Raw genomic sequence first — 20,600 nt, forward strand, 5'->3', positions numbered from 1 at the left:
TAGTGTCACACAGGGGAGCAAGCAGAAACATCAGTCTTAAAGAGATGAGCAGGAGCCTGCCTGTGCAAATGCTACATCCTGTTGATTCCAAAGTGTGGACTGTCCTGGGTAGGTGCAAACACAGGTCTTTATTTTTAGATTTGGATCTTCCCTTGGGGGGGGGATTCCCACATGGCTCCCACCTCCTCCCCCTGTCTAGGTCCATCAGCTCTTCATTAAGCCTTTCACTGGGTGGCCAACCTCTTGACTGCTTCCTGCTGGTTCCTTTCTGTGCTGAATGGGCTAGGGATGAAGAAACCTGCTGGGAACAGCTGAGCACCAAAAGCTTTGCTGAGGCAAGACAGGCGTGTCTGACCCTCAACCTTCCCATTACTTGCTTCTGTGATTGATGCCCTGTAATTATCGTGGATATATGAGCCCAGTCTCAGGCAGCTGTAATGAGAGGGTCTGAAAAATCTGGAAAAGGCTTTTCTTCCTTGCTTATTTGATGCTCACAGCATGGCAGGGATCTCTAAATCCCACTGGGAACTGCCCGAAGGTCTTGTTTTCCTAGCCTGTGGTAGCTTTGCAGGATTGTTAAGTATACAAAGCAACCTCCATAGCTCCCCCCACCCCTTATTTCAATGCTGTGGGGTGTAAGGCTGTTAAGAGTCATTAGGTCAGGAAAGCTAGGCTATTTTTCCCTACAGGCACTGGAAAAGGACCATCACAATTCCTGTGAACTTGCAGAACAGAGCAAAAAGGTTGTAGCTGGTTGCTTTTGGTAAATTCTAGGATTTAAGCTTTCTTTGCTTTACTTAGGGCATGTGTTGAAAGTGAAGGCAGAACTGCCCTATAAACAGTTGGTTTTCTTAAAGCTTTCCCTTGTCCTTCGATTAGTGTGCAAACAACAGGAGTCTTTGCTACTTGCAAGAGTATGGCCTAGTACAAGAGCCATTTGTATTCATGTATTTTATTGTATTTAGTCTAAGAAATAGTGTGATTCACAAGTGAAATGCACATGTTCCTATAAAAAGAGAACAGGAAATAAAAGGAGAAAAGTTGTTAGGGAGAAAGTTTGAACCTTCTTCTGGAGTGAGTGCAAAAGAGCTTGATATGATCAAAGAGATACAGCTTAGGAGTGCCAAATAAAAGCAACTTGAGCTTCTTTCAGGGTTAGTAGCTGTTGAAATAGTCTCCTTGCATAGGTGCTGCTGACAGGAGTGTTTCTGTTCCTAAGGCAGCATTTCTGGCATGAGAAAGTTACCAGAATCTTACTGAGCTTTATCAGATTGATGCACAAGACTTCTGTTACTATAATCAACATAGCCATGATTAGCTCCTCTTGATCCTGCAGAACTGGCATTCAAGCTCAGTCTAGAGCCTCAGTTTAGAGGTTCAGGTAGTTTCGACTCTTCTTGAGTGAGAAAGGGTCAGGGAGGTTTTGCAGTGGGAGTAGAAGAGCATGTAGTGTGGGTAGATCAGAGAGCTAGCCTGTTCACTGGGTTTAGGAGTGTGTGGTCCACCATCAGCACAGGAGCAGCTTTTTCTCTCCCCACAGTCAGTGGACAGCAGGAGAAAATAAGGGATTAGAAAAGGAATTGTCACTGCTGTGTCGAAGAGTTCAACAGCTCAAAAGTATCATCCACAACCTGCCAGAGGCAGTTTTCCAGTGGGAAGTCATTGTCCACCAGGTTGACCAAGTAGTAGTTGTCATGGATGTACTGGATGATCATGCGAGATGGCGACTCCTCTTCATAGAGCTTGGCCCATTGCTCGATCCACAGTGCAAAGGCCTCATCCTGCCAAGGAAAAAAAAAAAAGAAGTTTGTAGTGGTATATTACACATTAGAGCTGCATTTTCATACACCTCATTTAGGACCATCAGTGTCACACATGCCTAGCCAGCTGGTTTCTTCTCAGTAAAAATTGCAAAAGCTGAGCCAGGAGGGGGTAAGTGCCCTAAACACAACTGTTCACAGCTGAAAAATGACACGTTTGCAGTAAAATGGCTCAATACTGCCTCTGTGCGTGTAAGAGGGGAGGGAGAGCTACTGCTCAGAGCTCTGGAGACCAGTACAGTGACAGTAATAGCTTCCAGGCCTCTTCCTGTTACTGGGCACTTGGTGTCTGTGAAGAGCTCTTGCCCAAGCAAAGTTCCCTTTACACTGAGGGAGCAGGAGCTGCAATATCTGGACCTCTGCAAGCTAATAGCATGACAGTATTCAATTGCGAGAAGTGTCAGACTAAAAAACAAACCAGACACTCTGAACTTCAGGGCATCACAGCAATGTATCCAGCAGGAGGGATGACTCACCTTCCACGAGAGGAAGCTTACAGGATCCACTACAGTGGGCTGGATGATCTCCCTGCCTGGGAAGATGCCCCAGGTGACAGCATTGGGTTGCAGATCTGGAGCATTGGTGATATTCTGGCCCTGCCAAAGCAAGGAAAAACCTTTCTGAAGCAACTGCTGGAGGAGGGATTGAGTGAGTTGCAACAAGTGCATTTACCCTCTCCTTGTTAAGAGATCAGGCAGCTGCTGCCCATCACAGCTGGCTTGCTTCACTTTCCCTTTCCTTCATCAGCCCTATATCCCACTTCATTCACAGTGATTTCTGAATCCTTTATATTTGCCTCTCTCCTAAGGTGGTGAAAGGAAAGCATCCTGTAAACAAGTGCCTACCTTGACATTGACAATGTGGTAGTTCACTCGCAGCTCGTACTTCTTCAGCACTTTGAGCAGTGCCGTGACGATCTCACTGGAGGTGAAGAACTCTAGGTATGCCTACAGGGAGCGATGGGGAAGGGGAAAGACAATAACCCTTAGGTCATGGCAGGGCTGGGACAAATACAGGCAGCCAAGAGAACAGCTGTAGAGTCTGGGCTGCTTGGAAGCCAAGCAGCCTAAGACTTTTATGTCCATTCCCAGAAACATGTACTACAGAGGAGGCAAACGAGTAAGAAAGTGAGGAGGGGGTTGGAAATTAGGGACAGCAGAGGTAACAGCCCAGAAGCAGCTAGCTTGGGAAAGCTAGCTTGTTTTCAACCCAGCTAAGCAGGCAGGCTGGAATAAGATCCAGAGAATCTAACTACAACTGCTGCCCCTGGGAAGCAGTCTGTGCCAGCGTCGAGAGCCTGGAAGAGGCGCGAGCGTGGCCTCTGTTCTACATGGTACCTATGAGCAGCAGTGTCCTGCCAAGGCAGCCCAGTCTGGCTGGAGCAGAATTCAGGGGTCTCAGCTGGCCTCTCCCAAGCACCCTACCATTCCCAGTCCTTATCTTTTGTTCACAGTTTTCCCTTGTGTGCTTATACAACCCAATTCTGTACTTGCTCCATCTACTGATGCTCCAAACAACTGCTTCCCCTCCCCCTACTTCCTAGCTATTGTGTGAGATGATGGATTTCCCCTCACCTCAGGGGAATTTTTTCCTTTGAAAATGTAACTGCATTTACCATCTGCTGGTCTCACAGTTTTAGCGGTTTGGATCCCTTTTGAACAAGGCTGCTTTGTTTCCCAGTCTGAGCCACTTGCCTAGTATTTACCTTGATGGGAGATTCCTATCACAGCCATTAGTGGCGAGGCTCCAGGGCCTGAAAATGCACGACAGCAGGAGGCAGGCATGGCAGGTAAGACTGCTTGCAGGCCAGAGAAGGAACCTGGCAGCTGTCTGAGCAGCACAGTAGTGCTGTGGAGTGGCGGCAATTGGTGGAGAACTCTGCCTTAGAGAGGGACAGATAGGGGAATTTTAAAATGCTCAGTTATTACCATGAGGAGCTGGGTTGTAGAGATACTACCTCATTGATTCCCATTTTATGAAAAACCTGGGTGCTTCCTGCATCATCAAAAGGGATCAGAAGTCAGCGGGCAGGCATGTGTTTGTACCTAAAACTTCATAGCCCTGCTCTAGAAAGAAGTTACCAATAATTACTTGCTGAGGGTAAAACCAAGAAACTCTATAGATGTTCAATAGATGTTTTGAGGTGGGGGAAAACAGCTATGAAGTAAGCATAGAGATGACATAGTCTGTCTCTTAAGACACCAAAGGAGCTTTGCCTCATCTAAGCAAGAAGGCATTAAGCTAAGAAGTGGGCAGAAGGATTATCTGGGTGAAAGCCTAGGACCTTGCTATCTAACAGAGGCCAAACTGGGTTGTAACTCTTTGCTGCCTAGCTCAGAGTGGAGCAGTACCTTTTGGAAGACATAGCCCCCACTGGGCCCCCAGCCTACAATGGGGTCTGTGGATGGTTTGCCATTGATGTTTGGCTGGGAGTTGATGGTCAGGATTCCTCGTCTGTTAACCTTCTCCAGCTGCTCCTTCAGAAGGTTGGTTTCAGTGGCGAGAGGGTCATCGTTCCAAGGCATACATGTAACCTACCGTGAGGAGAAAGCATGGCTCACAATGGATGTAACAACCCTGTGGTTACCATCTGGATGTCGAAGGAACTCAGAAGTGCCCTAAAGGTCTCAAACACACCTGCTTCAGGAGAGAATTCCTAGGTTTGGCTCAAGGGGCAGGATATCGTCAACTCTAAAAATGACTCCTGAAGTCTACCGGTACTGGTCATGTCATACTGTAACAGCTTTCCTTTTATGCTGAGTCCTAGCTCTGGCTGCTGGATTCCCTTCAGCCACTATCTCAGCAAGTCCTTTTGGATAGGAACGCACCAATTCTTGTTTAGAAGAACAATGTGGCACCAGGAGCAAGAGGAAATATGCACTATTGTCTGTGTCACACTGATCACCCCTTCCTGGGCATCACTCACCTTGTGCCCATTCTTGTTGGGTTCTCCAGTGATGTAACAAGTGAACACCTCAAAGACGCTTTCCTCACCAGTCAGCTCTTCTCCCCACATCTTCAGGAGCTCCTCCCGGGGAGACTTGCTCTTCAGGTAGAAAAGGTAATAGTCCTTCAATTCACCAAAGGCTGGAGAGGAGGAGTTGCCCCTGTAAGGGGAGCAGACACAGGATTAACAGGCCACTGGGGAAAATGAGCTGATTTGGTAATACAGGAAGACAGCCACCCATAAAGAGAAGTATCCAACAGAATCCACCTAAAAACCAAAAACCTCAACATCTTGGTGCCATTCTCCTCACCTCATTCAAATCCAAGCAACTGGGGACCACTATGTTAAGAAGCCAGCTGTTCCGTCAAGCCCAAAGTGTGCCCAGGACACTCACTAACAGAAACCAGCTGTGAAGCGGGCTTTCATACCACACCTCTACCTCACTGCCATTGCAGGCTGACAGCTTACCATCGGCCATTGGGGAAATCGTCCCATTCTTGAGTTCGGTAGATGTAACTCTTTGGCCTAGAGGCCCAGAAGATTGGCCGAACATCTTCAACTCTTCTCTTGGGGTGAGCGCTGACTGCCCAGGGCAGAGGCCGCCTGCATGGGAGGAGTGGACATTAACACAGTTCCTCTGCTGACTTTCCACTAGAGGCTGGAAGCCCTTCCCCTGGAGAACTTTGCCTTTGGGGAGAACAAGTAACAGGGACTGAAAAGAGCTCTATTTGTCAAGAAGTAGGACAGAAAACTCTTCTTTATGGAAGATCTATTCCCACTCAGTTCCCTCACAGGATGCTCACTAAGTGTCTATTAAATGGTTAAGTCCAGGACTGACACCTGAAATTGATGAGGTAAGGGGAAAGCACTGTGTGAAGCTATTTTTAACAAGAAAACAGAGCCATCCATTTTCTTTTGCTTCCTCTTGTCTATGCTGAAGCTTGTGGACTTTGAGAGAAGACCACATTTCTTTTATCAGCTGCAGAGAACCTTAGAAATACACAGTGGGAGCTTACTTAGCATTTAGCCTGTAAGAGGGGTTGTGATGGACCTCAAAAAACACGTTTCTTCCACATGGCAGCTCTAAGAGTTTAGGTTTTTAAAGTTCCTGAACAGGCTTCTTTAAACCCACTTGACTAAAACAAATTCTTTCAAGTGTCCCCTCTATTCCTCCTAGCTTTTGTCAGAGACCTGCAGGAAGGATGAACTTCAAAATGCAGAAAGGTGCTTTACAGAAAAAAAAAAAAAAAAAAGTAGAGGAAAGGTGCCAACCCATCCATTGCTTGAGCCTTCAGTAGATGGGATGGATGTATGCGAAAGAGGAACTAACAGAATATTATTATAACAGCATATTCTGCTCACCTGGGGTCTTCCTTCCATATGCCCAGGCGTTTAAGGACTTCGGTAGTAGCTACTTCCCTATTGAGGGTGTAAAAATGGAGACCATGCACCATGCCACTATCCAGCAGCTCCCGGCACATGGACACTGCCAGCTCCACCCCATAGTTCCGGATAGCAGCATCATTGTCCTTGATGGGTTCAATCACGTCTTTGATTTCTTGAGGCACCTCCAGCTTGGAGAGCTTCACCAGCTGGCGCAGGGAGTGGTAACCCTGGATGAGGATGCAGGGGATTTTCATTTTTCCAGTGCCCTTTTCTGACATCCCAATACCACAGGTACTTGATCTCAATTTTGTGGCAGGAGATTTAGAATTGGGGCTCCTGGATTCTACTCCTAGGCCCCTTCTCTAGGACAGTAATGCAGTCCTGGTCGTGTCACTTTAGGTGATTTCTTCCCATTTCTTTACTCATTGCTTGAGCCCAGCATGCTGATAGTTCTGACTAAAACCTTAGGACTGCTGGAGCATTGTCCTTGGTATCCCTTTTGGCCACATGGGCACAGAAAACCTTTTAAGCTTATTACTACATGCTTAAGAGTTTAATTTGGCAAACTACCTACAGATTTATCACATGTTTACACCCTCACTTCCCAGAAATTTTGTGGAGGATATTTACAAACCTCTCTCAGGCCCTGACCCACAAACACCTAATATCCTGGATCCTCATTCCCTCCCCAAACCAGAATTACTGGATGTCACCTGTATGGGGAAGATGCCAGGAATAATGGGACAAGTGATGCCAATGGCTTGACAGTCCTTCACAAACTTGAGAAAGGTTTCTGATTGGAAGAAAAGCTGTGTAATGATGAAGTCTGCCCCAGCAAAGACTTTCTCCTTCAGGTGCCTCAGGTCTGCCTCATAGCTCTCTGCTTCAGGATGACCTTTGGGATAGCCTTTAGGGAAGAGGGCGGGGGAGAAGAAAAGTGAAACCATGGTGGCCAGCACAACACGCTAGACATTAGAAAGCGGCCGGTCTGATAGTACTGTCACTTACAGCCCAGGTCCAGAGAGGGACTGCTGAGCTGGTTTCCCCATCTCAGACCCTACCCACACTCTGCAGTGAAAGACTTACCTGCTACACAGATGTCAAAGTAATCATCAAATTCATTGCGAATGTGCTTAACCAGGTCAACAGCATAGTTGAAACCATCTACTTCTTCCTCCCATTCCTCACCAACAGGATCTGAAAAGAGAACAAATCCACAGCTCTCTCCAACTGTTTGCTGGACTCAGATCTGCTAGTTCTGTAAAAATCTCCTGATATCAAAAGGAAGACAAAGATGAAACTCCTAAGTTGGCAGTTTTAGCCATGGTCTGCTTTTGTCTACCCTTGAACTGGAGGGACTGCTAACAAAGGGATCGGGTGAAATGCAGCCTCAACATTTAATTCCTGCAGTGGAAGGAACCGTCTAAATCTTATTTCTCCATTTTTATGCTGGAATTGAACGCAACAGCAATACAGTCTCAGCCCTACACATAACAGGACAAAAGGATTCACCTCCACGCAATGCCATGATGTTCTTCAGCCCAAGCCGCTTGGCCTTCTGCAGATGCCCTGTGATGTCATCCTTGGTCTGATTGCAGCAAGTCATGTGCAGGATGGTCTCCAGGCCACAGTAGTTGACTGCAGTGTTGGCAATAATCATGGAAGAGGTTTCCTTGTCAGACCCTGGGTCCCCTGCAGGGTGCCACGTCACATCAATGAAGAGTGGACCCCCTGCTCCCATGCGGTCAAACCTGTAGATTTTAGAGCCGTGTTAGCCTACCAGGTAGCCAACTCCCCTCTCTATGCCTAGGATATCTTGCTCACTGCTGGAATGCCAGCAACAGGCAGAGAGAGCTTGGATGACAGTAGCAGGAAAGACCAAGAAAAGTGTTGAACAGGAGTTTTGCAAGTGGGCAATGTAAATAAGGAAAGTAATCCTTTAAGGCTCTATGGGGAGGAGCTTAAAACCTCTTTGAAGAAGAGGCAACTTAAGTGTTCTCTGTAGAATAAGCTTCCTCCCAGCATGCTCTATTAGACTGTTACATCTTCTAATAGCAATGCAATGCAATCATGAGATGCAATGCATCTCTTGAGATGGGTGACTACGCTGCAACTCTGTTCCCAGCTTTAACTGAGAGGCCACAAATAGGAAAAGATGGCCCAGATCTCTGTGTTCCCAAGTGCGCCTAACAGAAGACACAAAGGCTCCCCTAACTTGTCTCTCCCCTACTCTGGGTTGGAACAGGCCCTTCTGTTTAAAGTAAACCTGGCACTGGCATAAAGTAGTTGCAAAAAGAGTTACTAAACTCCTTCTTCCTCTCCAGGTGAGTACATGGTGGCTCCTGGGGCTCCAGGATAACCTTTAGCTCTGCTGAGAATGATGACCTTTCATTCAGCATGTAGATGGGACACCTATCTCAGAGGCTCAAACTGTAGTCTTCGGTAATAGGCACAAAGCGTAGTGGCTGGATGATTCTGAAAGCAAGTGCGAGTCTCTGTTCCAGAGATTTTGACACACTGCCCATCAAGAAATATTTTCTTGTTTTAATAGGTACTTTTCTGCTCTATTGTTCCCCAGTACTCTGCTTCAGCCCCAGAGCATGACAGTGGGGTTGCTCCATCTTCACAGAGCATGGGAGAGGGGAAAGAGTCTGGCCCCCTCAGTAACCCCACCGTGACACTTATAACTCTTTAGGGCCTCCAAAGAAGACAAGTTACCTGGTGTCCATTACCCTCCTCAGCAGGAAAGCACAGCCCCATTACCTGCTTCGTCACCTGGAATGGGAGACAGAGCATGGGGCAGAGCCTGCCTCATTAGCTATTTCCCAGCCCTCCACCAGAGATACTTCATCTCTCCCCTCTCCCACCCTGCAGCCCTCACCTGGAGATAAGATTGACAGCACCATTGGCTGTGCGTGGAGGGAAGAACTCCAAGGAGAACCACTTGTCTCCAGAATCTTGCCGTCGTCGCATCTTCTCCCGCAGTCGCTCATGACGGTCAGCATCGAGGACTGGAGTGGAGCAGCGTGAGCTGTCCTTGGAGCTCTCGCTCCCACTACTGCTGCCACCATCAGACTTGGAGCTGGAACTGGCACTGCAGGTATGCTGGGTCTCATTGACCATGGTGAGCTCTCTGGAGGAGGGGAACAGAAGGAGCACAGTGAGTATGAAACAGGACAGAGATCTCAGCAAGGAGCAGTTACTGGGGGGGGGGGGGGGGTGGGCAGGGCAGCAGATGATGAAAAAGAAGCCTGTGCCAAGACCCAACATTAATCATCATCAAGTAGTCCCTTTTGCCAGCCCTTGCTATAAGCTGTAGTAAGGGATCTGGTGAAAACACAGTAAAAAGCATCTGTTTAGATAATGCTAAGAGAAATAACACAGCAGATGGTTTTATGCCACTTTGATGCAGCTTTTCTGTGCCTTCTGGGTCAAATTTGATTCTCAGAAGAGTCAGATCAACATCACTTTTGTCCTGACTACAACTTAGCAAGTTGTGATACCTGCATGCATCAGGTGAGGGCCTCTTTGATCTTGTGGCCTTTGGATGTGCCAGCAGATTTATTTTTTTTTTCCTACAGCAGCTGCTTCTTGGACTGTATCCATCTTCAGAGTTTCCCTTCTGTTTATTTGCAAAAGGCAGTGCTTCTCCACAGTTTGAGTAAGAGAACAAGTGCTAATGGGGCAGTTACAGAAGAATGCACAAATTATTCCTACGACAGAGAGGAATCCTCTCTGATAAGGCCATCCCCACAAATGCCATTCTTTGTTTTGTCTTTGCTGACATTAGACAGTTGCATTTCTAACTGTTAGTCTTTTTTCCACAAGACCATCTTCACAGAGGACTTTCCCCCTGCGCCAATACCACTGCACACACTCAGCTCTTTCCTTTACCAGAGATGCTGTTCACGTTTCTTTCCTCACCCATGGAGGCTGCTTGGAAACAATGTCAGAGACCACCCTCTTCTCCCTGCCTCGTAACGTGATCAGTTGTGCTTGCTTGTCTTCACAGAAAGGAAAACAGCACTGTAAGTCAGTGGTACAAGCGGGTCTAGGATGCTCAACTCCACTTACCTTCTGAAGGTGTTTCACCCTATGTCTTTAAAAATAGGTAGTGATTACAGATAATTAGATAAGAGCTGCCATAAAACTTGGATCTGCATTATTTGCTTATGTACCTGCCAAAACTGAAAATTGTCACTGGGAAGCAGCAAGCTGTCCAAGCATTGCATAATACTGGAGTCTGGTTTGGAGGAAAAGGTTGCATGAGCTAGTGTGTATATCGTCCTTATCAGCAGCTCTGTGGGTTCATGTCCAGTCAAGAAGACTTTGAACTCATCTTCTACTGTTTACACTGAGTTGCCAATCAAGCAAAACCCTTTGAGAGAAAGTCTACTTTTACCACCTGGGGACCTCTCCAGCTGGCAGGAGATATGAAAAAGGAGCTCAGACCTTCCAGTGCCAAAAAAAACTGGGAGTCTTAGATCTCTTATGTACCAACATTGCGGGCCACAGTAAAAATCAGCAGCACAGACCTATACACAAGTGAAGCAAAAGCAACTGGAGCACAGTAACAGCCCTGACCAAGCTCTCTCAAAGGACCTTGCCTGACATTCCACGTGGCACTAATCTGGGAGAATTATCCTAAAGCATATGTTGGCAACCAAGCTAGCAGCACAAAATCACATCCAAGTCAGCTCCCAGTATCTCACTTCTAGCAAGTGTGCCACAGCACCATAGGCAAATTGAAGGACTTTTTTTCCCCACATGAGATTTAACACTCATAACAAGAGAAGGGTTAAAATATTAATGTCTCTACAAGATGAGACTTGCTGTTGAGGGAAGGTCTTTATCTTACTGCCAATCTAGAACCACAAAGACAGGAGAAAAGCCCCACTTAAGTTTTGTCTACAGGCAGTATTTGGCATGGTTTCCTTACCGTCAGATGCATCACAGATCTGCTGGTAGAAGCTTGCAGTTACTGCAAAGTGAAAAAAAGAGTTTCTAAATAACAAAAATAGTTGCAAAATAAGACAGTCTCAAATACCCATCAGCTCTGTTGGGTCAGCCCTCTTCCTCCTCTGTCTTTACCGCGCTGCAGAGCTCAGAGCAAAGACCTGTAGCCCAGCACATTGATGCTGACCAGCATGGATGTGCCTGTTGTGTTCACACGATGCCGGTGGTGCCTGTTTGCTTCACTGTAGGGTATTTTTCCTGCTTCCAGGCCTAGAGGTGACAGCGCAGCGTGGAGGTCTGCATCCTCCTAAGCTTAAGTTTTAGCACCCAAGCTAAACTCGGCTGCACAGACGGGGCCTGGCTGTCCCGGGCCACGGCAGCGGGCTGACAGCCCTGCGGGGCAGCCAAGGGGCCCGCGGCTGGATCCACCGCCCGGCCGGAGGGAAGAGGCCGGGGAGGGGGAGCCCGGCACCCCCGAGGGCTGCCGGGGGGCGGGGGGGTGTCCCTGTGCCGCAGCCGGACTCGGGGCCAGGCAGGGATCAAGCCGCTGCCCGATCGCTCCTTCACCTCAGCTGAACCCGCTGGCAGCGCGGATGGGCGGATCGTGCCCGGTATGGTGACTGAGGCCGCCGCAGGGGCTCCGCGGGGGGGAAAAACAGGGATCGCCCCCGCCCCCCTTCCCGGGACCCCGCTCACCTGCCGCCGGTGCTAGGCGCCGCACATCGCGGGCGGCTCCATCCCGCGGCGCTTTAAGGGCGGCGGGGGCGGGTCACGTGGTGCCCCGCGCGTTCCCTTCTCCGACATGGCGCCGCGGCCTCAGCTCCGCCGCGCCGGCGGGGGCGGGGCCAGGGCCAGGCGGCGGGGTCACGCGCGGCGCGGCGGGTGGGGCCGGGAAGGGGCGGCGGCGGCGGCGGCGGCGGAAGATGGCGGGGTGCGGATCCGGGCTGTGCTGCTGCTGCTGCCCGCGCTGTTGCGGAGAGCGGGAGAGCCGCACCCCCGAGGAGCTGGTACGGCTGCGGCCCCGCGCGCCCACGGCCTGGCCCTCTGCTGGCGGCGCCCCGGCGCCAGGGCCTCGGCCCGGCCCCGCCGGCTGTGGGCAGCGCCTGAGGGCGGGCGGCTCTTGAGGGCGTTGAGTGTTGCTATGGCGCTGGGACCGGTGCCTCCGCCCCAGGTGCCGGTGCCTCAGGCCCTGTGCCTCGGGCGGCGCTCGGCCGGCACCTCAGGGCCCGGTACCTCAGCTGGCGCCTCAGGGCCCAGTACCTCACTTCCCGCTCTTTTGCCTCATGTTGGGCCCGGTACCTCGGTCGCTACTGCCAGTCCCTCGGCCTGCACTGTCCGGGTACCTCCGACAACGTTTGCTTTAGCTGGGCCTCGTATCCCAGCCCATGCGGCCGGTGCCTCAACCTGCGCGGCTGCTCCTCCCGGGTACAGCACCGTTGGCAGCTGTTGGAGAGGAGTGGCTCTGTCAGGGGCTCTCTGCCGCGGCCTGGCCTGGGGGAATGCTGTCTGTACCAGTTTCTTGTCCTGTACTTCCCTGTAACCTGTTGCTGCGAAGGAAGCTGGGTTGTGGGTTTAGTATTCTGCTTTGCTATGGTGTGGGGAGCTGCCGTATAGAAGTAATGTAGTGTATTCTTGCTGAGGGGCAAGCTTCAAGATAAGAACCTAAACTGTTACCCCAGAGTAAGCAGTAGTCTGGTAATCTGACGTTATAAGCAATAGTAGCATAGGCCTTCCCTAATTTTGACCTTGCTACTAATGTTCATGAGCACCTGTACACGCATTGATCCCCATGATGATTTTCTTTCCTCACGTTTGTTTGTTTTGCAGACAATCCTAGGAGAAACTCATGAGGAAGAGGATGAGATCCTTCCACGCAAAGACTATGAGGTGGGAAATTAATTGGTAGCAGCTTGTGAACTTAGCATGAAAAGAACCGCAGACAAGTTTTGATCTGTTTGAGTTTGTAATGGGGCAGGTACTCAAAATGCATCGCTAGTTAGATTGCGTTGGCACGAGCAGAAATACCAAGAATTGCTGCACCTGCAAAGAACTGCTGCTCCTCATAGTTACGTATTTCTGAGTTAAAGCGCTGTGAGAAGCACTTGAACATCCGCTGCTTAAGTCAGGCTCTTGTTGAGAAAATTCACTTTCAAAGTCTTCTGCATTGTTCCATCTTTTTTTAATGTGAAATTTGCTGCGGTAGTCTTGTTTCCTCATAACTGTAGAAAGCATCTGTAGCTACTTGTCACTGTTGCCTTACTGCTGTCTCTGATGTCATGCTAGCTCACAGCAGATCTTCCCATCTATCAAATCCTGCTTCTTACAGGTGATTTTTGCTTTTTCTATGGTGGCCCTGAGCTATTTAGAGCAATTGCTGTCAGCGTGGGTGTTACCAGGTCAGTCTGTTACTGCTTGGCTCAAAAAGGTGAAGTTGATGTAGATAGAAGCTGGTGGTATTTTGTGAGTACAACTGGGCAGCTCTGTATTGTTTTTAACTCCCTGCTGTGATGAGCTTAAGAGTTGATGCTGTTCAGCTGGAGAGGAATTCCTATCTAGTGTTCCTAGAGGAGGTGAGAGGTTAAGTATGAAGATCTAATGTTATCCCCTGTACTGTCAAACTGGAGGGGCTTAAAGAAGTAAAGTCTAAATCTGTGCAATGTTACTACTTTAATTTAAAGTTGCATTAGTCAGTTGTCTTCCTATTTGATTCCCTCTCTCTCTCAGGTTGGGCAGTGAAATTGGTCTGTTCTTTCACTTCTGGATTCTTAGGGTCTGGCTCTGCTGGAAATACATAAATGAAGTTGTTTCCAAGAGTTTTTTCTCCTCCTGTTGTTTGCAAAAACCTACCGTGGGGGCAGTAATTCTGTGATCTTTAGCAAGGTCTTCTATCCATAGTTTTTTGCACAATCTGTTGCAGCTGTTTCTCTTAAATTGACCTTTTGGCATTCTTTCAGAGCTTGGATTATGATCGCTGTATCAATGACCCGTACTTGGAAGTTTTGGAGAGCATGGACAACAAGGTAGGACCTTGTTCTTTCTTTTTCATTAGCTTGTTAATGAAGTTAAAACTGTGGAAATTGCCCAGAGATGTTCCGGATGTCCCATCATTGGAAGTGTTCAAGGTCAAGTTGAATGGGATTTTGAGTAACCTGATCCAGGGAAAGATGTTGCTTCCCATTGCAGGGGGTTGGAACTAGATGATCTTTAAAGATCCCTTCCAACCCAAACCATTCCATGATTCTTAATATGCTCCACTGTGGGAAATCTTGTGCTTTTTCGTCTTTTTGAAAGAAATTCTAGGTGCCCTCTTGGTTTCTCTATGAAAAGAATACAAATATGTGTGGAGATTATAGGTCCCAGCATCTGTTCTGATCCTGAGGTTTAAAGTGAGCGAGGTGTTCAGCAATTTCAGTTCCCCGTTTTCAGTTTGCTGTTGTCACCATTTTCTGTTGATTTATCGCTCTAGCTGTAATTGAGCTGCGGAGCCCAAAACAGTTGTTTTCTGATCCCTATTTCTATGTTGCTTTGACTTGGCTTTTTTTTTTTTTTCTTCCCTTCCTTTTCCTAAGCAGAAAGCCCAGAGATATGAAGCGGTGAAGTGGGTGATGGTTTTTGCTATTGGAGTCTGCACAGGACTGGTAAGGGTCATGCTAGATTATTTTCTAGGAAGCCTTTTTTTCTTTCAAATCTTGCTGTGCTTTCTTTGCAAAGTATTCTGGCAAATCCTTTAATTCTGCATACAGGAAAACTTGTCCAAAGCGAGCACAATAAGAAAGGATACCAATTTACAGCTGAACTGTATTTTGTGTTTGACGCTGCTAGCTTCGCTGCATGTGCTTTCTAGAGTGTTTGAAAATTAGCTTTGCTGACTGTTTGCCTCAAATAAACACCAGCTTTCTTTTGTACCCTGAAGTATGTTGTGGGTGTTAAGAATGCTACCAGATTAGTACTCTGAAATGCCTCTCTTCAGGAGTAATTCCAGGATGGATCTGTCCCAGTCAGTATGAATGAGACAGCAAATCTGAGCTTCTGAAGTTACTTTACTCTGAATAACGCTTCTTTGGCCTTCTTCATCCTCTGTCCCCCTATGTGTGCATAGGGTGGTCTTTGTTACTTGTATGTAGTAATTTCTGATGGCAGATCTCTCTTCTTTTTCACAGGTTGGCCTCTTTGTGGATTTCTTCGTACGGCTCCTTACCCAGCTTAAGTTCCGGGTGGTACAAAGCTGTATCTTTTACCTAGTGTATGGGTTCCTGTTAGACTGAAGTGATCTTTTCCTTTCTGTTGCCATTTTTGCTCAGAACTGCTGACTCTCAGACTTCTGCCATCAGTCATGTTGTTGATGATTAATCAAGTTTTCAACTTGCCTATGTAATTCAGCCCTTCAGATCAAGAAACCGTTCCAGTATCATGTACGTAAGCAAAGGCAAATCCCTGAAAGAATGAGTGGTTTCCCTTCCTTGTAGCTCAGTCTTGAGCTTGGATTAGGAAGTGCAGGCTTGACTCATGATGCCAGTGGGACCTCCAGACAGTACTGAATGATTGTGTGTTTTGGGGGAACGTTATTTTCCTTGACTCTCCCTGCAGCGGTGGAAGAATGCACTGAGAAGGGCTGTCTAGCCTTGTCCTTGCTGGAACTCCTGGGGTTCAACCTGACCTTTGTTTTTCTTGCCAGTCTTCTGGTCCTGATCCAAGTAAGACTTAGGTCCACTGCTTGTCCTTACACAGCCTCTCTTTGCTCTCACACAGTTCCTGAGTATGAAGTTTCTGTCCTGCTGGAAGCTCTTTCTGCCCCAAGACATCAAACTAGCTTCACAGTGCTAATTACTTAAGCTAAGCAGGGTCTCTTGGTCCCTTGCTGAGCTCTCTGATGAGATATTGTTGGTCAGCTATGAAATTAATGCAACACAGTGCCAGTGTTTCTTTTCTACAGCCTGTAGCAGCTGGATCAGGAATTCCTGAAATTAAGTGCTACCTCAACGGGGTAAAGGTTCCAGGGGTTGTGCGTCTCCGGACAGTGGTGTGCAAAGCCATGGGAGTGCTCTTCAGTGTGGCAGGAGGTAAGAAGGGCTGGGGTGGCTTGATCTTCTTGGGGTGAGAAGTCACTGAAGGGGCAAAAATGCTGTCTCTGCTGTACATAGGGCACAAAAGCCTTCTCCTACCTTTCCATTAAAATTATTTTGATGGGTTGGAGCAGAGTCATGAACCCTGAATTCATATGTAGAGTAGATAAAAGAATCAGGACTATCTGGGAAATAGATACTTTTCTGCATGGACTGGTCACAGGTGGCTCTTTGTGGCTCAGTCCAACAGGGAGACCTGAGAATTTTCCAGAACGCATTGTTGAGCAGTCTGAAGGAGCAGTCTGTTCTGGGCAGCAGGGCAGAGTGACTTGAAGAGTTCAGAGTCCTTGCAACAACTGTGTTGGAATGCTTCAACCCACTTGGAGTGCCAAGTCGGTGGAAGTCTTCACAGACATTTAGGGGGTTGAGGGGGCAGGGGTCGGCACCTTCCTTCACCCTGAGGGGAGAGGGAGGAGCTGCAGGCTTGGCACAGTGTACTGTGCCATGGCATGGGAGTGGTGAGCTGATCTGTCCTGGCATTGTCAGCAAGGGAGAGGGGGGTGAGGAGTGCGGGGTGCGTTGCCTCATCAATCCTGTCTTTCCAGGTCTTTTTGTTGGGAAGGAGGGTCCAATGATTCACAGTGGTGCTGTTGTGGGTGCGGGTTTGCCACAGGTTAGTGCTGGCCTGGTCACGCCACTGCTTTGTAAGAGTACTGTGAGGAGTTTCCATATCCTTTGTTTCTAAATCTTTACTTTGTTTGTAGTTCCAGAGCATCTCTTTGAGGAAGATCCAATTTAACTTCCCCTATTTCCGCAGTGACAGGTACTGTACTCAGAATGTGGAGAAGAGGAGAGGAGGATGAGTGAGCAGTCTTCCTTGGGAGAAGGGTGGTGGGCTGGGATGAATCAGTCAGTTGTTTTTTCTCTAGGACACCAGTTTCCCTCTAGTGTCCTGCAGTTTCATTCTGCAGCAAGAAAAGACCAGGACTTGATCCTTCCATGCTGCTCTGCTCTGGTCTCTGTGTTCTTTGATGTTCTCTTGTGCTACTTGGCAAATCTCTACCCATTTAAAACCTTTAATCTGAATGGTTAAATTGTTTCACTGTTGGGAACAAGAGAAGGCTGGTCCACCTGAATGTGAACAAAGTCTTGCCCTTACCTCTCTGTAATTCTTTGGAGTAATGCTGGAGCCCCACAGTTTAGGGTGGTTCCTCATATCTTGGGCAGTTGTGTAGTGCCAGAGTTTTGCTCTGTATTGCTGCTTGAGAGAAAGAGCATGATGCTGCAACAACTTACTGAATAAATAATGTTGCCTGTCATGGCCAGCACTTCTCCCAGCTGTCATTTCTGAATCCCTGGGATAGATGCATAAATAGGAAAGGTCTCTTACTGAGCAACTCCAGAGCCATACTTTGCTAAACTGAGATTGTCTTCCCTTTTATTTCAGGGACAAAAGGGATTTTGTATCTGCTGGAGCTGCTGCAGGGGTTGCGGCTGCCTTTGGAGCCCCAATTGGGGGTACTCTTTTCAGCTTGGAAGAAGGTTCCTCTTTCTGGAACCAGGGACTTACATGGAAAGTGGTGAGTAATGACTCTTGTTCTCTCTGTGTGCCTCTTCCTTGAGCGGGACCTTTGGCAGGGCTTGTATGTGAGGGCATTCAGATTATCCTGTCTCTCCTGGCAGAAGAGAGATTGCCTGCTCTGTCAGTGCTCCAGAATTACTATAGGTCAAGAGCAGAGATGAGTCAGGTACTATCTGGGACTATGGGACAGCTCTGTATGCAGCAGATTTAGTGTACCTGGGAGAAAGGGCTTTTGTGCTTGGCTTCTTTGCAGCCTGACCCTTTAGGAGCAGACAGAGTAGGCAGGTGCTGTATTTCTTTCTGCTTTTCTCTGCCTTGGGGAGCTGTATTGCAGCAATGCCCTGTGCCACCTGCTGCAAGAATTACTAGGTGAAATTCCTAACTTCCTGTGCAGGAAACCAAATTAGATTTATAGTAATCCATTTTAGCCCTTCTCTCTTTAGCAGCAGGGAATGGGTGCTAAACCTCAGTAGAACTATTTCCCTAAAGCTTGAGATGGTGCTGAGGTTCCCTTCCCCAGGCATAAGTCTCAAGGAAGAGCTGACTGTGCCAGTCTTTATTTGAGGAGTGTTTATTTCTTCTTTTTTTTTTTTTCTTTTTTCTTTCTTTCTTCCTCAGCTTTTCTGTTCCATGGCTGCCACCTTCACCCTGAATTTTTTCCGCTCTGGGATTCAGTTTGGAAGTTGGGGGTCTTTCCAGCTCCCTGGGCTGCTGAATTTTGGGGAGTTTAAGGTAAGATTTAGTGCTGTTATTTCCTACTCCCTCCAGTCTCTTGTCAATTCAGTACTTCTTTCTGGTTTTTTTTCAATACATATTTGTATTTCAGTGAAGGGCAGTTGATATTTAGCTGCAATACATTGATAGTCTAAGACAGAATTGTTCCCCTTTGGTCATAGCTGATGAAAGTCTCCTGCTGTGGAGACAGAAGCACTGGTAGAAATTGCAACAGCTATTCTGATGCTTGTTTTTAAATGCTTTTCTGCACGTAGTGCTCCGAGTCTGGTAAGAAATGCCACCTCTGGACAGCTGTGGACTTGGGCTTCTTCATTCTGATGGGGATTGTAGGAGGCCTTCTGGGAGCCACCTTCAACTGCCTGAACAAGAGACTTGCGAAGTACCGCATGCGGAATGTGCATCCCAAGCCAAAGCTGGTCAGGTATTTGCGCTCTCTTGAGTTTGTGCAGGGGTCTCTGATCTGTGTTCAGAGTCCCCAAGCAAAAGCATCAATCTAGAAGACCCATTGAGGGGATTGGAGGAAATCCCAGACCTATTATTTTTGAAATCACAAAATGAAACCTCCATAGAACTTAAAAGTAAGCACCAGAAAACAGATGTTATAGTCCCTCTGCATTTTTATAATTATTCTGAGAAATACAGAGAAAGCTGCAACCCCCCTCCCAAGGGCTATGAAGAGAACTCCTTGTAATAAAGGCTGTAGCTGAACAAACCAGAGCTTTATCTCCGTACAGTATTTTTTTTGTCTTGTCCAAATAGATGTGGAATGTGATCCCACTCTTTTTTTTTTTGTAAATTATTATTATCTTGGTCAATTAAATCCACAACTGAGCTAATATCTGTGCTATTTAGAGAGAGAATTGCCATACAATTCTATAAAATAGCTATTTATTGCTTTAGATATTCCTAAATAAGAAGCCCAGATTAAAAATAATCAGTGTATTTCAGCTGTTAGAAAATATATGAGAGACTATGCATCAACCTGTGCAATCCTGGCTAGACTTTTGCCCTGTTAGGTTCTACAGACCATTGTTTCCATGTGAACAGCCTCATCACTGAACCCTTCCCTGTGGCTTTTCATATGTGACTGTTATGGTTCTGTGGGGAAAAAAAAAGCTCCTATTTGGGGCAGGCAGTTAAAAAGGGGAGTTAAAGCAATCCCTGACAAGCAAATCCTAGTTCAGCTTGACTTGCAGAGTCCACTGCTTCTGATGTTAAGCTGCAGTGACTGCTGCTTCTTGGAACCTTATCAAAGTCGTGTGCGGAGCTGGAACCGGGTTACAGGGCTAAGTGTGACTTTAGCGTATGGTTTTTGATTGTGTACTTGCAGAGTTTTGGAGAGCCTGCTGGTGTCACTGGCTACCACGGTCGTGGTCTTTATAGCCTCCATGGTTCTAGGGGAATGCCGGCAGATGTCTTCCACCAGTCATAGTGGCAACGACACTCTGAGCCTGCAGGTGAGGGATCTTTTGTGACGATTATATGTTCCCATCATATTGTTCACCCTTCAGAGAAGCCTGTCCCTGCTCCTTGCAGGGGGGTTTGGGCTAGATGACATTTTAAAGGTCCCTTCCAACCCAAACTGGTCTATGATTCTAAGCACAGGCACATAATGAGCATTTGACAGCATGAAGTGCATAACAGAACTTCAGTGAAAGCCTACTGACAGTTGCAGGAGCTTAGAGTAATAATGAAAGCTGCCCTTTGTGCTTTCGTACTTCGGCAAAACAGCTCAAGTTGTGAATCAGAGAGCCCATTGATCTTGCAGGCCCCATCTCTGCTATTCATGTTTGGTCTGAACTTCTGAAAGTATGGGTTGACAGCCCTGTACAGAAAGGTTACTCCCGTTCGGCACAGGAAAGTGGATTTTAACTATCTGTGTCTTTTGTGTCCTGCATTAGGGTATGTCAGAGGATGTGAATTCAAGCATCCAAACATTTTTCTGCCCAAATGAAACCTACAATGACATGGCCACACTCTTCTTCAACCCTCAGGAGTCAGCTATCTTGCAGCTTTTCCACCAGGATGGTGAGTAGCTTGGAGACAGTGCCCCATCCCATGCTTAGGCTTCAGAGCTTCATCTTCCTTAAAACAACCTTGTCATAAGAACC

The 20,600-nt window shown here is 47.5% G+C and overlaps 2 protein-coding genes across 5 annotated transcripts in view; one reads left to right on the forward strand and one right to left on the reverse strand.

The window, feature by feature from the left end:
• Positions 1 to 936: 936 nt before the first annotated feature.
• On the reverse strand, positions 937 to 11,935 carry MTHFR (methylenetetrahydrofolate reductase). 2 transcript variants are annotated; one of them, XM_086764646.1, is made up of 13 exons: positions 11,806 to 11,935; positions 11,093 to 11,134; positions 9,035 to 9,286; positions 7,666 to 7,904; positions 7,240 to 7,350; positions 6,867 to 7,060; positions 6,130 to 6,380; positions 5,236 to 5,370; positions 4,747 to 4,927; positions 4,172 to 4,354; positions 2,666 to 2,767; positions 2,297 to 2,416; positions 937 to 1,781 (listed from the first exon to the last, which is right to left on the reverse strand). In XM_086764646.1, the coding sequence occupies exons 3-13, from the start codon at positions 9,274 to 9,276 to the stop codon at positions 1,584 to 1,586; spliced, it is 1,956 nt and encodes a 651-aa protein (XP_086620772.1). In that variant the 5' UTR covers positions 9,277 to 9,286; positions 11,093 to 11,134; positions 11,806 to 11,935; the 3' UTR covers positions 937 to 1,583. The 2 variants fall into 2 exon arrangements, with proteins under 2 accessions (XP_086620772.1, XP_086620774.1); XM_086764648.1 differs by lacking the exons at positions 11,093 to 11,134; positions 11,806 to 11,935 and adding an exon at positions 8,872 to 8,928 and having other exon boundaries at positions 9,035 to 9,161.
• A 97-nt stretch (positions 11,936 to 12,032) lies between these two features.
• Positions 12,033 to 20,600, forward strand: part of CLCN6 (Cl-/H+ antiporter 6) — a 33,120-nt gene continuing 24,552 nt past the window's right edge. For 2 of the 3 annotated variants that reach the window (XM_086764474.1, XM_086764472.1), the window contains exons 1-14: positions 12,033 to 12,116; positions 12,937 to 12,996; positions 14,064 to 14,129; positions 14,679 to 14,747; positions 15,270 to 15,336; positions 15,697 to 15,803; positions 16,043 to 16,169; positions 16,778 to 16,845; positions 16,937 to 16,995; positions 17,620 to 17,752; positions 18,373 to 18,486; positions 18,744 to 18,910; positions 19,820 to 19,946; positions 20,391 to 20,517. In XM_086764474.1, coding sequence (XP_086620600.1) covers positions 12,033 to 12,116; positions 12,937 to 12,996; positions 14,064 to 14,129; positions 14,679 to 14,747; positions 15,270 to 15,336; positions 15,697 to 15,803; positions 16,043 to 16,169; positions 16,778 to 16,845; positions 16,937 to 16,995; positions 17,620 to 17,752; positions 18,373 to 18,486; positions 18,744 to 18,910; positions 19,820 to 19,946; positions 20,391 to 20,517 — 1,375 coding nt within the window. The remainder of the gene's footprint in view (positions 12,117 to 12,936; positions 12,997 to 14,063; positions 14,130 to 14,678; positions 14,748 to 15,269; positions 15,337 to 15,696; positions 15,804 to 16,042; positions 16,170 to 16,777; positions 16,846 to 16,936; positions 16,996 to 17,619; positions 17,753 to 18,372; positions 18,487 to 18,743; positions 18,911 to 19,819; positions 19,947 to 20,390; positions 20,518 to 20,600) is intronic. The other variant, XM_086764473.1, reaches the window with a different exon arrangement.

This window comes from Chlamydotis macqueenii, chromosome 21 (assembly GCF_036417535.1).
Source record: "Chlamydotis macqueenii isolate bChlMac1 chromosome 21, bChlMac1.mat, whole genome shotgun sequence".
Taxonomy (NCBI): domain Eukaryota; kingdom Metazoa; phylum Chordata; class Aves; order Otidiformes; family Otididae; genus Chlamydotis; species Chlamydotis macqueenii.

Bases quoted from the DNA above. Each gene is read 5' to 3' on its own strand.
- MTHFR (XM_086764646.1), bottom strand. From the start codon at position 9,276: ATGGTCAATGAGACCCAGCATACCTGCAGTGCCAGTTCCAGCTCCAAG. The intron at 7,061-7,239 runs GTAAGTCTTTCA...TCTTCCCTAAAG, and splicing joins CTTTGACATCTGTGTAGCAG to GCTATCCCAAAGGTCATCCT. The intron at 4,355-4,746 runs GTGAGTGATGCC...TCCTCACGGTAG, and splicing joins CCAACAAGAATGGGCACAAG to GTTACATGTATGCCTTGGAA.